We start from the raw sequence: 14,663 nt of genomic DNA, 5'->3' as shown, positions 1-14,663 counted from the left end.
TCAACACTTTCTAACCTGTAAGCTTTCTAGAAATACCCTGCCCCTTCATGCTTTTCACAAAGTGGTTAACCTCACAAATTACATTATATCTGTCATATTCTTGCCCACTCAGCCTGTCAAAATCTCTGAAGCCTCTTTCTATTCTTCTCACAATTCACATTCCCAAGTTTTGTATCATCTGCAAACTTGTTGATAGTACACTTGATTCCCCCATTGAAATTGTTGATTTAGATTGTGAACAGCTGGGACCCAAACACTGATCCTCTGGTACACCGCTGGTGTATTAAAGTTGATTTTAATCCGTTCGTGACACTAAACGTATGGATAGAAAAGAGCTGTTGTTCTTGCTTGAGTGCAGTGATTTATTTACTTATGTTGATATGTAAACTAATTAATTCCCTAACAGCTTTTGGCAAGCAAATTGCTTCCTGTTTGTTTTTCAGGAATGCATTAAAACAACACACTGCAACCTACCGCTCAAAGTGAGGCCATTCAGCCTGTCGTGCCAATGTGGGCTTATTGAGTGAGCTATCCATCGAGTCCCACAACTTTAATTTCCCCCAATAGCCCTTTTATCAAATCTTTATACTGTTCCTTTTCCAAATTGCTGAAGCAGCTATCAGTAGATGATTGATGATATTTCTAGCATTTCTGGACATCAGGTTACGTGATGGGTAGTGGATAGATGGCTTTACTGTAAGGTAACTGCTTCAGTGTCTCTCCCTGCTATGTTTATATTGTGCCAGGGAGGGGGTGAGTTAGCTTGCACAGCTGGGTTGCAATGCAGAGTGCAGCCATTTGATTGGGTTCAGTTCCAGGTCGAGGTTACCCTGACGATCCTATCCTCTCAACCTCACCCTCATCTCTGGCATGGTGACTCTTAGGTTAAACCGGCACAGTCATCTCTCTCAAATGAGAAGCAACAGTCAACTAGTATCAGCAGAAGAATGTTAATCCAGAGATCCAGGTAATCTCTGATGAAGGGTCTAGGCCCGAAACGTCAGCTTTTGTGCTCCTGAGATGCTGCTTGGCCTGCTGTGTTCATCCAGCCTCACAGCTCTGATGAAGGGTCTAGGCCCGAAACGTCAGCTTTTGTGCTCCTGAGATGCTGCTTGGCCTGCTGTGTTCATCCAGCCTCACATTTTATTATCAATGTTCTGGAGTCCCTCATTCAAATCCTGCCACAGGTGGTAGAATTTGAATTCAATAAAATCTGGAATTAAGAGTCTATTAATGACCATGAGTCCATTGTTGATTATTGGGGGGAAATCCCATCTGGTTCACTGATCTCCTTTAGGGAAGGAAACTGTCATCCTCACCTGGTCTGGAGTGCATGTGTCTCCAGATTCACACAAATGCGATTGACTCTTAACTGCCCTCTGGGCAATTAGTAATGGGCAATAAATGCTGCCTGGCCAGTGACACCCTCATCCAATTAATAAGAAAAAATGGAAGGGAAACTGGCAGAAACTGAGACGGTAAGTAGAACCAGTGAAGGACGTTTATCCTGAATCCCAGTGATACACTGCAGGCTGACCTTGTTGCCCTGACTTTATAGAAACTGACTGTTGCATTTGGAGGATGAACACATCCGCGCTGGTATTCATCCTGAAAAGAGCATTAAGACCAATTACCCTGATGATCAGTAGCTCAAACAGACCACTCTGCTGCAAGGGTCACATGGTATCCACAAATAATCCTTTATCTTTTCTGAAAGAATTGAAAACACACTCAGGATAATTGGCCAAACCATCACAATAGCTGATCCTCTGACTCAGTGATAGTAGAAGTGACTTGGTAGCGAGTAGGACAGGGTTTAATTTGAAAAGAAGCTAATATTTAGTGACAAAATGAATATTTGTATGTATTTATGCTTAGTGTAAGGAAAGCAGCTATCAATAGGACATTTGAAGTGGCACATTAGCTCAGTGGTTAACATTGCTGTCTCATAGCACCAGGGATCTGGGTTCAGTTCCAGCCTTGAGGGACTGTGTGAAGTTTGGACGTTCTCCCCGTGTCTATGTGGATTTTCTCTGGGTGCTCCAGTTCTTCCCACAATCCAAAGCAGTGCAGGTTAGGTGGATTGACCATGCTAAAATTGTCCATAGTGTCCAGGAATGCGTAGTCTGGGTGGAATAGCCATGTGAAATGTGGGTTAATGGGATATGATGTGGGGGGTGCTGAGTCTGGGTGGGATGCTCTTCAGAGGGTCAGCACAGACTCCATGGGCCAAATGACCTCCTTCCACACTGTAGGAATTCTGTGACGTGAACATAAGAAATGGCAGGAGTAGGCTATTTGGTCCCTCAAGCCTGCTGTATCATTCAAAGAAATCCTGACTGATGATTTATCACTCTGCCAATTCTCCCCATGACCACACATTGTTTGATGTCATTCATATCCAGATAACAATTGATTTCTGACTTAGGCATACTGATCCTCACAGCTGTGTGGTATGACCTCTGTATTCCATTTTTTAATATCACTTCTAATTGGGGAATGTAGAAGGTAGTGTATGACTTGTATTTTAAGAAAACTTTCCATTAGGCCTCACACAAAAGTGTTTTTTTCACAAACATCGGAGATGTGAAATTGGGTAACAAATTAGCATGAATTAAAGGTTGTCAAACAGATTGAAATAGAGAGTAGAAGTAAACATTTCAGCTTCGTGATGACAGGGTTTAACTTGTGGCCATTGAATCTGTGCTTAAGTGTTACTTATTTAGAACTTATAGTGATGAATTCAGTGAGAAATCGGGCTATAATTTAACCAGAAAAAGAACTAATTGCAGATGTTGGAAGACAGAAACAATAGAAATTACTAGAAAAACTCAAAAGAATTTGCAGCAACTGTGAAGGGAAAGAATAGTTAACATTTTGGGTCCATGACCCTTCTTCAGAACAACAGTCTTCAGTTCTGAATAAGTGTCACTAGTCCTGAAACGTTAACTCTGTGTTTTCTCCACAGATGCATGCAGATCTGCTGAATTTTTCCAGAAATTTCTGTTTTTGTTTATAATTTATCCAGATTTGCAGATGGTACAACCAGATAGGAAAGGGAATGTGAAAAGGACTGCAGTGTTCAGTTGGGCACTTACTGTGTGTTTGAAGATGCAAGTCTGCTTACTATTGATGTTCACTGTATTTGATCGGTTGGGCCTAGTCAAAGACTGAGAATACAAGCAAACAAATCGTAGAATTTTCTGGAAACAAGCAGAGGGCACACAATAAAGCACAATTCTTACAAATAAATTCCAATTGCAAATAAATAAGCAAATATGTTATCTCTGTATACCTTCAACGCATAGCATATACAGTTGAGGACTATAGACTATTTAAGTGATTGGACAAGAATGTGAAAGATAGAGTATAATGTGTGGAAGTGTAAAATTATCCACTTTCAATGGAAAAATAGAAAAGCAAAATATCTTTCGTAGCTCATGGATGTGTTGATACACAGTGGGACATGAATGACCTTGGACATGGATCACAGAAAGTTGGCGTGCAGGAAGAGCAATTAAATAGGAAAGCAAATAGTGTGTCAGCATTCATGATAGAAGTATTAGAGTATAAGAGTAAAAAAGTCTCACTGGAGTTCTACAGGGCTCTTTTGAGATCACACTTGGAGCATGTACAGTTTTGGTCACCTTACCTAAAGAAGAAGGCACATGCGTGAAAGGGAAAATAACAAAAATTTCACAAAACTAATTCATTTGAAGTCCATTGTAATGGTTTACTCCATTAAAGGTATAATATAAATGCAGATTATGTTGGAAGATGAACATGTAGAATTGAAAAGTTCACAGATGACTTGAAAATTTGTTGGGTGGTAGATAGTCTGGAAGATAGCTGTAAACTGAAGGATGATATCAGTTAACTGGTCAGCCGGGTAGGTCAGTAGCAAATGGAATTCAACCTAAAAAAGAGCGAGATAATGCACTGGGATAAAGCACGTGAGATACTTGCCTTTGTTATCTGAACACAGAATACAAGAGCAAGGGGGTTATGCTGGAATTGAACACAATACTGGGTAGGCCACAACTGGAGTACTGTGTGCAATTTTGCATCATATTTTAGGAATAGTGTGATTGCACTAGAAAAGGTGCAGAGATTTACCAGGATGTTGCCTGTGCTAGAGGATCTGAGCTGTGAGGAAAGAATGGATATGCTAGGATTGTTTTCCTTGGTCAATGAATATTGAGAGGCAACCTGACAGAGGTGTATAAGATTATGAGGGGCATAGATACGGTGGAGAGGAAGGCACTTTTCTCCATTAATAATGTGGTGAATAACTAGGGCCTGATATTTAAGGTAAGAGGTGGGGGAGATTTGATGAGAATTTTTTTTACCACTCAGAGGGTGGTGACATTTTGACAGTAATGGTCTGAAAGGATGAAACTCTTGTCATGATACTTAAATAATATTTAGATATTTACTTGCATTGCCATGGCCTTCATGGCTACGTCCAAAAGCTTGAAACCGGGATTAGTGTAGCCAGATCTTTTTTGACTGGTGCCAAGGCAATGGGCTGAATGGCCTCCTTCTGTGCTGTAAATAAGTGTGTGTCTATCTCTATTTAAAATGAGGAGTACCACTCTTACCAGAAAGCAGACTCTAGGTAAACTGTATAGAGCTGGACGAACACAGAAAAATCTTTCTGAAGAGGGGTCTCGACCCGAAACGTCAGCTTCCCTGCTCCTCTGATGCTGCTTGGCCTGCTGTGTTCATCTGGCTCTATGCCGTGTTATCTCAGATTCTCCAACATCGGCAGTTCCTACTAGCTCTAGCTAAACTGTTTTGTTTGTTATTCTTGTACAGATACATTGAGCAGTGATGTAGATACAGTCAAGTTACTTTGGCTTGGCTTCTCTTTTTTGACTGTGTGTTGTGGTCTCAAATATGCTCCGTTTGCAAAGCCACACCACTTCTGCCTTTGCTGTTGTTCGGTGTCAGTTGTTTCATGCTTTGACTGGTGAGGCTCTCAGCAGCGCAGTTTGCTTTAGTGTCCATGACATCTGTTGAATTGTGTGCAAGGAATGACTTTGATCTGGCAGATTTCCTGAGGTTGACAATTAGAAGTCGCATTGGCGCCCTGTTAAGCAAAGGTATTATGAGAAATGGACCAGGGGCAGGTATATGGAGTTAGGTTGCTCTCATTGAATGGTGGGCAGAACGGCTCATGAGACTGAATGGCTTACTCCTGTTCTCATGTTCCTCAAAGGAAATTGTGTTCAGGAAATGGCATTTTGCATTTGAATGTTGATTTTCGTGACAGGCTGTTTCACTTAAGCAGCATTTTGCTTGTACTTAGTCATTGAGATCAACAGCACTGAAAAAGGCCTTTGGGCCCATCAAGTCTGTGTTATTCAAAGACAACCACTCCCATTCCTCAGACGACATGTCCATCATGGGCCTCCTGCAGTGCCACAATGATGCCACCCGAAGGTTGCAGGAACAGCAACTCATATTCCGCTTGGGAACCCTGCAGCCCAATGGTATCAGTGTGGACTTCACAAGCTTCAAAATCTCCCCTCCCCCCACTGCATCCCAAAACCGGCCCAGTTCTTCCCCTTCCCCCACTGCATCACTAAACCAGCCCAGCTCGTCCTCTTCCCCCACTGCATCCCAAAACCAGCCCAGCCTGTCTCCGCCTCCCTAACCTGTTCTTCCTCTCACCCATCCCTTACTCCCACCGCAAGCCGCACCTCCGTCTCCTACCTACTAACCTCATCGACCTGTCTGTCTTCCCTGGACTGACCTATCCCCTCCCTACCTCCCCACCTATACTCTCCTCTCCACCTATCTTCTTTTCTCTCCATCTTCGGTCCGCCTCCCCCTCCCTATTTATTCCAGAACCCTCTCCCCATCCCCCTGTCTGATGAAGGGTCTAGGCCCGAAACGTCAGCTTTTGTGCTCCTGAGATGCTGCTTGACCTGCTGTGTTCATCCAGCTTCACACTTTGTTGCCTTGGATTCTCCAGCGTCTGCAGTTCCCATCATCACCCAACTATTCTCATCCTGTTTTTCAGCATTTGACACATAGCCTTGCCACCGCATCTAAATGTTAGGAAGATTTCTGCCTCCAACACACTTACAGGCAATGAGTTGCAGATTCCCACTTCTGTCTGGGTGAAAGCTTTTTTGCCTCATGTCTCCTCTGAACCTTCTGCCCTGTACCTTAAATATATACCCCCAGTCTTCCCATCAAACTGAAAATGTTTCTTCCATCCTATCCTATGTATAGCCGTCATAATTTTATAGGTCTTTCAAGCTAGTCTACTGCATTCACTGCTCACAATGTGGTCTCCTTTACGTTGGTGAGACTAAATACAGACTGGGTGACCTGTTTACAGAACTTCTCCGTTCTGCCTGTAGGAATGATTCTGACATCCCAATTGCTTGCCATTTCAATAAATCACTTGGTTGTCACACTGACATTTCTGTTCTGGGCTTGCTGCAATGTTCTAATAAAGCTCAAGACAAGTTCAAAGAACAACACCTAATTTTTCCATTTAGGCATTTTACAACCTTGAGGTCTCATTATTAACAACCCCTTTGTCTTTTGTACTGGATGTCTGCTTCTGTCAAAAGTGTAAAAGCATATTTTGCAGTAAATTTCACTTCTGAAGAACAGTCATACCAGATTCAAAAAGGTTAATTTTGTTCCTCTCTGAACAGACACTGCCAAGCCTGCTGCGTTTCTCTGGCATACTCTGAATCTGGCAATACTTGATAGAATGAAGAAGAGAAAGCTTTGCTCTTGAGTCTAACCTTTAATGTTGTAATTGACCTAGGCAACTTAAATGGAGATCTAGAGATAATGGGAACTGCAGATGCGGGAGAATCCAAGATAATAAGATGTGAGGCTGGATGAACACAGCAGGCCCAGCAGCATCTCAGGAGCACAAAAGCTGATATTTCGGGCCTAGACCCCTCATCAGAGAGGGGGATGGGGTGAGGGTTCTGGAATAAATAGGGAGAGAGGGGGAGGCGGACCGAAGATGGAGAGAAAAGAAGATAGGTAGAGAGGAGAGTATAGGTGGGGAGGTAGGGAGGGGATAGGTCAGTCCAGGGAAGACGGACAGGTCAAGGAGGTGGGATGAGGTTAGTAGGTAGGAGATGGAGGTGCAGCTTGGGGTGGGAGGAAGGGATGGGTGAGAGGAAGAACAGGTTAGGGAGGCGGAGACAGGCTGGGCTGGTTTTGGGATGCAGTGGGGGAAGAGGACGAGCTGGGCTGGTTTAGTGATGCAGTGGGGGAAGGGGAAAAACTGGGCCGGTTTTGGGATGCAGTGGGGGAAGGGGAGATTTTGAAGCTTGTGAAGTCCACATTGATACCGTTGGGCTGCAGGGTTCCCAAGCGGAATATGAGTTGCTGTTCCTGCAACCTTCGGGTGGCATCATTGTGGCACAGCAGGAGGCCCATGATGGACATGTCATCTAAAGAATGGGAGGGGGCGTTGAAATGGTTCGCATCTGGGAGGTGCAGTTGTTTATTGCGAACCATTTTTTGCAAGGGTCTAGGCCCGAAACATCAGCTTTTGTGCTCCTGAGATGCTGCTGGGCCTGCTGCGTTCATCCAGCGTCACATTTTATTAAAAATGGAGATCTACCCTGCATTTGCCCCATCCTTTATCGGGCCTGCAAGTATTATTGGTATAGAGGGAATTTTACATTGTGTCTGATCTGTATTGTATCTGCCCTGGGAGCGTGTAATGGGATAGTGTAGAAGAATATTTACTCTGTATCTAATCCTGAGCTGTATCTGTCCTGGGAATCTAGGCCCGAAATGTCAGCTTTTGTGCTCCTAAGATGCTGCTTGGCCTGCTGTGTTCATCCAGCTCCACACTTTGTTATCTCAGATTCTCCAGCATCTGCAGTTCCTATTATCTCTGTCTTGGGAGTTTTTTTTTGTTGGAGACTGGATAGCGGGAGCTAATCTTTGCATTTGTCTTGTGCTGCACCGTACCTGGAAGTCTGGGGACTTACTGTGGTTTTGGATGTCTAATAGAGGTGAAACTTGTCTTACCCGCTGGCTACATTTAACTGTAGAGTGGTGAGTCTTCCCCCAGAGTAGAGATCCCAATCGCCAAGAGCTGCTGGTCAATCAGAGGCCAGTAGATCTTTGGGCGGCCTCACAACACGGAGGAAGTGGCTGCCTTCGGCAATGCAGTCACTGAAGTTCTGCTTTATCGCAGAATACCAGTTCAGAGATGAGTGATGCAGGATGGTGGTCACATCATAAGGGCTATGAGCTAGGGAATTAGCAGCACAGCTAGGGGTCTGGCACCTGGCGCCAAGTTGGAATCGTAGGATCTCTACTGTGCAGAAATAGGCCATTCGGCCCATTGAGTCTATGCTACCCCTCTGAAGGTTATCCCACACAGGCCCACCCAATCCTCGTAACCCCACATTTCTCTTACGTATTCCACGTAGCCTGCACATCCCTAGACACTATGGGAAATTTAGCATGGCCAGTCCACCTAACCTGCACATCTTTGGACTGTGGGCAGAAACTGGAGAACCTGCAGGAAACCCATGCAGACACGTAGCACATACAAACTATACACAGACAGTCACCCAGGTCGCTGGCAATATGAGGCAGTAGTGCGAACCAATTGGCTGTAATGCCGCCCTAAGTTACTGCCAAGGACAGGAAGAGACCATTGAGCCAAACTTTAGGTATTAACTGGCATCCATGGGCTCTCCTATCTTTGGCTTAATCAGCATGAAGATGAGAAAAGTTTGGGGTTCTCTCCTGATTCATTAAATGCCTTGCTCCTAAAAGAAAAGGTGTTTTGCTTCCAAGCAATACCACCTTGTTGAGCTCTGCGCCAGTGGAGGAGAAAAAAAGAGTTGTACGTTGTCACAGATTGGGGAGGAAGTTAGTATACAGACTCTTTTGTCAAAGGAATGAAGGTCTGAGGAAGATGTGAGGGCACCTTGCTGTAATTCTACTCCTTTCTCTCTCTGTAGGTCATTCTGACGAACCAGATCACAACAAGGCTGAGTCACAGCTCTGTGCCAAGCTTTAGCACAGGTCATTCCTCCCTACCTAAAGGTAATGGTCTTTTTCATTCACAAAGTCGCTTTTTTTAATCAGTTGCATTACGCCACTATTCCCAACTGTATTGTTCCTTCTCAAATTGTTTGTGTTGAAATGAAAAGAGAATTTGGATTTATCTCGGGCCCTTCATGTGCTCAGGATATTCCAAAGCTCTCCCCAACTAGTGAAGTAGTTTTGATCTGTCATCATTGTTGTCTTGTAGGAAATACAGTGGCTAATTTACATATGGCAAGGCCTTACATACAATAATGTGATAATGACTAATGGTTTTAGCTGCTTCAATGACATTAATTGGCTGTTAATATAATTAAGTTATAGACCATACAGAGAACTCTGCCATTCCTCTTCAATAATTTCATGTAGTTTTGCATCCACTTCAGAGGATAGACTGATGTTTAAGGTCTCACCCAAAAGATGACATCCCGAATTGTGCAGCACATCCTCATTTCTACGATTGTCGGCCTAGGTCATGTGGTTAAGTCTCGAGAGAAGAAGATTCACATGTGTAAAAAAGACTTCTGTGTGATTGCGCATTTATGAACGCAAAATATCTCTGCATTGAACACATATGAAGGAACTTCTAACATTCTTTAACAGCAACCGCACGTCGTGCTGTGAGTCATGTAGTATTTTTTGCTCTGGCAGGTTGTGATCATTATCATCAAAATAATTCCACTTGCAATGCTTTGTTGGGAAAGGAACTTCAAAAGAGACTCTTTTTTTTTCCACCTGTATCCATATTGTCTCTCACCATCACTGAAAGCTAGTGGACAGGAAGAGGGAATAATTCAAAATGCCAATGGAATGTACACCTTTATCTCAAGGTTTTTCACAGTAATATCAAGGGATAAGTAATGTTACAGCTGTTGGGGGGTGGGGGAAGGAGGGCATAGGGTGTTAGTAGGGAGGGGTTGAGGTTGAGGTAGATGTACCTGGGGAACTACATTCAGTTCTGGACACCTCAACTCAAAAAGAATGTGTCGTCCTGAGAGGACATGAGTAATAGTGAACTTGCAAAGCATTACGTCATGAGGTCTAATTGCTTAAAGCCTAAGCTTTTATTTTCCCGATTATGGAAGATTAAGGGATGATTGAATTAAGCTGTTTAGAGCAATTGAAGGATTTTTGAGAATTAAGATAGAAAGCAGCTATTTCCTCTGGTGTGTGATTCCAAAACAAAAGGTTTATGAACTTAAAAATTGGAGTCATTCAGGTGTGATACCAGGAAGCACTTATTCACACAAAAGGGTAGTGGAAATTTGGAACTGTTTCCAGCTTCTACTGAGGCTCAGGGGCCAAGTGAAAGTTTCAGAAATGAGAGTGGTCGACTTTTGTGGTTAAGTGTATTAGAGTTATTTATTGGGATCAATATGTATACCTAAGATACAAGTCAAACTGTGAACTAATTGAACAGCAAACATATTTGAAAAGACAACCTCTATTTCTATGTTTCATTGCTCGAAGTCTCCGGCTTTGTGTCGAGGTATGCTTAGATGCACATCAGCCACAGTCAGTGCCTCAGTTGTTCACTGCAGATGGCATTATAGTTGGGCCTGATTCTACACCAGTCATTGCCTGCTATTAAACCTTCAACAGGGGTCACAGTTTGATTAGCATGAAACCAACTGATGCACTCCTGTCTAACCCAGGCAAGCGGAACTGAGTGAAATATCTCGACTTTCTTTTCCCTAGCTACAGTTGGTTAAACCTGGAGAAGGAACCGGATGTTGAGCTTGTCAACCCACCTCTCTAGTTTAGCTAAGTACTGTCATAAGCAGCAGTACTATCACTGACAAAATTATCAAAACAAAATTTTCCAACGTTGCGGTCCTTGACCTTTGCCTGTGCCTGCACGAGCACACGGTGTCCTGTGCTTTGTCTCCCAAGTCATTCATCAGGTAGCACTAATTCCATTGATTCAGAAGATTGTGGGTTTAGGTCTGACTTAGGATGTTTGAGCACAAAATCCAGACTTACACTGCCAGTGCAATACTGAGGTAATGCTGCACTGTTAGAAGTGTCATCTTTCAGGTAAGATGTTAAATTAGAGCCCGTTCTCAAGGTGGACATACAAGGCTGCAAAACATTATTTAAAGAAAAGCAAGAGAGTTCTTGATCTTTTGAGCAACATTTATTTTTCAACCAAGGTCACTACAGATTATCTGATAATTTATTACATTGTTGTTTGTGTTACTTTGCTTTACACAAGCTGTCTGCCATGTTTCCTGCCCTTCAGAGACTGTACTTCATAAATAGTTCATTGACTAAAAAATTGCTTTAGAGTAATCTGACCCCATGAGCAAACAAGATGTGCCTGCAATTTCTTGATTGACTGTTCATCAAAAGATAGTGCAACATGAGAGTTTTGTGACCTTGTGTGTTCTTTCTGTGTACACTTGACTTCCAAAGCTGATGAATTATTTTACTTGTTTGCATAAAAAGGCATGTGAATACAGGCCTTGGGCTGGTTAGATTAGACAAGCTGTGTTCGAGAGACATTTCTCAGTTTGTATTGACTTGATATTGCATTGATGAGAGATTTACTGGTATCCAAAGTATTACAGGAGAAGACTGTTGCTGAATTACCTATTTGTGCTTTATCGTTTCATTTCAGAAAGTTTTATCATTCATTTCACTCCTGTCCAATGTTGTACAACCATGTGTATCTCATTACCAACTCCTGTTTGTAGAATCATAGGATCATAAAAGGTTTATAGCACAGAATGATGCCATTCAGTCTATCATATCTTCTTCGGCCAAAAATGCGCAATCCAACGTAATCATAAGAACAGAAGTAGATCATTCTGCCCAATGTGCCTGCCCCATCATTATAAATGATGGCTGTTTATCTTCTCATTGCCATTTTCCCACATTAACTTCATACCCCTCAATACCATTAGTCCTCAAAAACCTGTCAATTTGTCTTCAATCTGCTCAATGATTGATTGAACATCAACAACCCTTCCAAAGTAAAGAATTCTAAAGATTCAACACCCTCTGAGTGAAGAAATTTTTCCTCATCTCAAGCTTAAATGCCTGTCCCTTATGCTGAAATAATGCCACCTGGTTCTGGGAGGCATTCTGTTGAAATCTATGTACATACTCTGAATGAGTTTTGTAAGTTTCAGTTAGATCACCTTTCATTCTTCAAAATTCTAGAGACTATAAACCCCAGTTTCCCCAATCTCTCCTCATAAAACAATCCTATCTTCGTTGGGATTAATCTGGTGAACCTCCATTGCACTTCCCCTATGATAAGTTTACTCTTCCTTAGATAAGGGAACCAAAACTGTGCACAGTACTCCAGGTGAGGTCTCAACAAGGCAGCAAGAAATTGTAAACTCTCGACTCAAAATATTGCCTGCCTTTCTAATTGGTTGCTGCACCTGTATACAAGTGTTAATGATTCATTGACAAGGACCCCCAGTTCCTTTCAGATACTCACACTTCCCAATCTCTCACCATTAAAGAGGTATTATGCCATCCTGATATTTCTACCAAAGTGAGTAACTTCACTCTTATACACAGTAAAGCTATCTAAACCCATTCATTTAGCCTGTCCACCTTCTTTTGATGTCTCTTTGAACTCCTCATAACTTATATTCCCATCCAGTTTTATGCAATCAGCAAATTTAGGAATACGGCTGTTGATCTCTTCATCCAGATCATTTATATAAATTGTGAACATCTGTGGACTGAGCACTGAACTGGTGTTACCCCAGTCATAACATCCTGCCATCCTGAGAATGATCTGTTTATCTTTGCTTTCTGTCTGCTAACAAACTCTCTGTTAAATTGCTAATATATAACATGCTAATATATCCCCTGACCCAACCTCCTGTGAGGGGTCTTATCAAAAGCTTTTTGAAAATCAAATTTCACAACATCTGCTGGTTCCTCTTTATCTATGCTACAAGTAAAATCCTTTAAAAAAATCTTAACAACTTTGTCAAACACAGCCTGCATAAATCATGTTGACTCTACCAACCTTGCCATTCATTTCTAAGTCTTCAGTTAGCACATCCTTTGTGATAGATTGTAACATTTTCTATATTGTGATGCCAAGTTGACAGTTCTATAGTGGCATTGCATTCGTCACCATCCAGTGGGGCAGGAACTTTCCCAGAATCTATGGAATTATTAAAAATAATCTCCTCCTTGCTTCAACACTCAGGAATGAAGCTTGTCTGGTCCGTGAGATTTATAAACTCTCGATCCAGCTATTTTTCTTAAGTACTGAGCATTTGCTAATAGTAATTTATATTGGCTTTCAGTTACACAAGATCCCTGGTGGCTTTGTATTTCTGAGAGATTTTCTATATCTTCTTATGTGAAGACAGATGCAAACTTAGCGTTCAGTTGCTTTGCCATTTCTATGTTGTCCACTTCAAAATTCTCCTGTCTGACCTGTAATTGGCCCATGTTTATCCTTGCTAATCTTTTTCCCTTTACACATCAGTGGGTGATTTCACAGTCCACTTTTATGTTCCTCACTAGCTTGCATTTATTAATCTATTCTCCCTTTCCTTATCAGATTCTTGGCTGTTCTTTGTTGGACGCTAAAATTGCTCCCAATTAATCCCACTATCCAGCATTTGGTCCATATTGCTACAGGTTTAGGCACTTGGGGTGCATATCCGGACACACATGCAGTACACGCTCGGCAAAAAGGAACAACTTGTTACTTTATGGTTTGACTATGTCACTGTCAGCTCTTGAGCAAGTGGAGTATACAGTGTGTAAAAGTAAACAATTCATTCTTGTCTGATACTGCAGGCAGCTCTCTGGGTTGTGAGCAGGTTCTGTTCTTGAGTCTGTTTCTAAATTGATTAGTATGCAAGTCAGAACACAATGCAGGATGTAGAGTAGGCAATCGTAAGTTCAGGAAATGTTCATATGTTAGATCTTTAAAATTACATCCCTGTATGGGATCGGGTTTGTAAGTCATACACTTGTAAATCGGGAACCCTCTGAATGTCATTCACTAACAGCTCTTGTACATGTACCAAACACACTGACTCAATTTGCTCTGCTCCTATATAATGAGAGTCCTAGATTGGAATGTTCAGTTGCAGCCCTGGGAGCAATATAAACATAGTCTGCTGCTTAATTTCAGGCAGCAATTTTTTCTAAAATCAGGAATTTCTCTCAGGCTCAGAAATCCCTGCTGAAATGCTCTGCTTGAGGAATCGAGGTAACCCTGTCACTCCCAGCCATTCTTTCCCATCAGAACCTGTCTTAATCATTTACTTGTCCTTCAGTGCTTTGTGAAAACCATGTTTCTATTTTTATCTTAGTAATTTTCAACTCCTACATATACATTTAAGAATAGAAGAATTGTGATTAGGAGTAGGCGATTCAGCCCCTCGAGTCCATTCTGCATTTGATACGGTTATGTCTGATCTTATCTCAGCCTGAACACCACTTTCCTACCCACTCTGCACAACCTTTCAATGCTTTACGAATTAAAAATCTGTTTAGCTCCTTAAATTTACTCATTATCCCCGCATCCATTCCGCTTGTGAATTCCCCAATTCGCAACCCTTTGAGAGAAGTAATTCATCTCTGTTTTAAATCTGTTTCCCTTTATCCTAAAACTA

The 14,663-nt window shown here is 42.1% G+C and overlaps 1 protein-coding gene across 4 annotated transcripts in view; it reads left to right on the top strand.

The window, feature by feature from the left end:
* The window catches only part of rad51b (RAD51 paralog B), a 521,470-nt gene that overhangs the window by 322,878 nt on the left and 183,929 nt on the right, over window positions 1-14,663 (top strand). For 3 of the 4 annotated variants that reach the window (XM_048538503.2, XM_059649305.1, XM_048538504.2), the window contains one exon: window positions 8,973-9,057. The exons of the other annotated variant lie outside the window; for it this stretch is intronic. In XM_048538503.2, the coding sequence (XP_048394460.2) occupies window positions 8,973-9,057 (85 nt within the window). The remainder of the gene's footprint in view (window positions 1-8,972; window positions 9,058-14,663) is intronic. 4 annotated transcript variants of the gene reach the window in all.

The sequence above is a fragment of the Stegostoma tigrinum genome, chromosome 10 (assembly GCF_030684315.1).
Source record: "Stegostoma tigrinum isolate sSteTig4 chromosome 10, sSteTig4.hap1, whole genome shotgun sequence".
NCBI classification, from domain to species: Eukaryota; Metazoa; Chordata; class Chondrichthyes; order Orectolobiformes; family Stegostomatidae; genus Stegostoma; species Stegostoma tigrinum.
The sequence above is the reverse complement of the archived record's forward strand: the minus strand, read 5'-3'. Positions and strand labels throughout refer to the sequence as shown.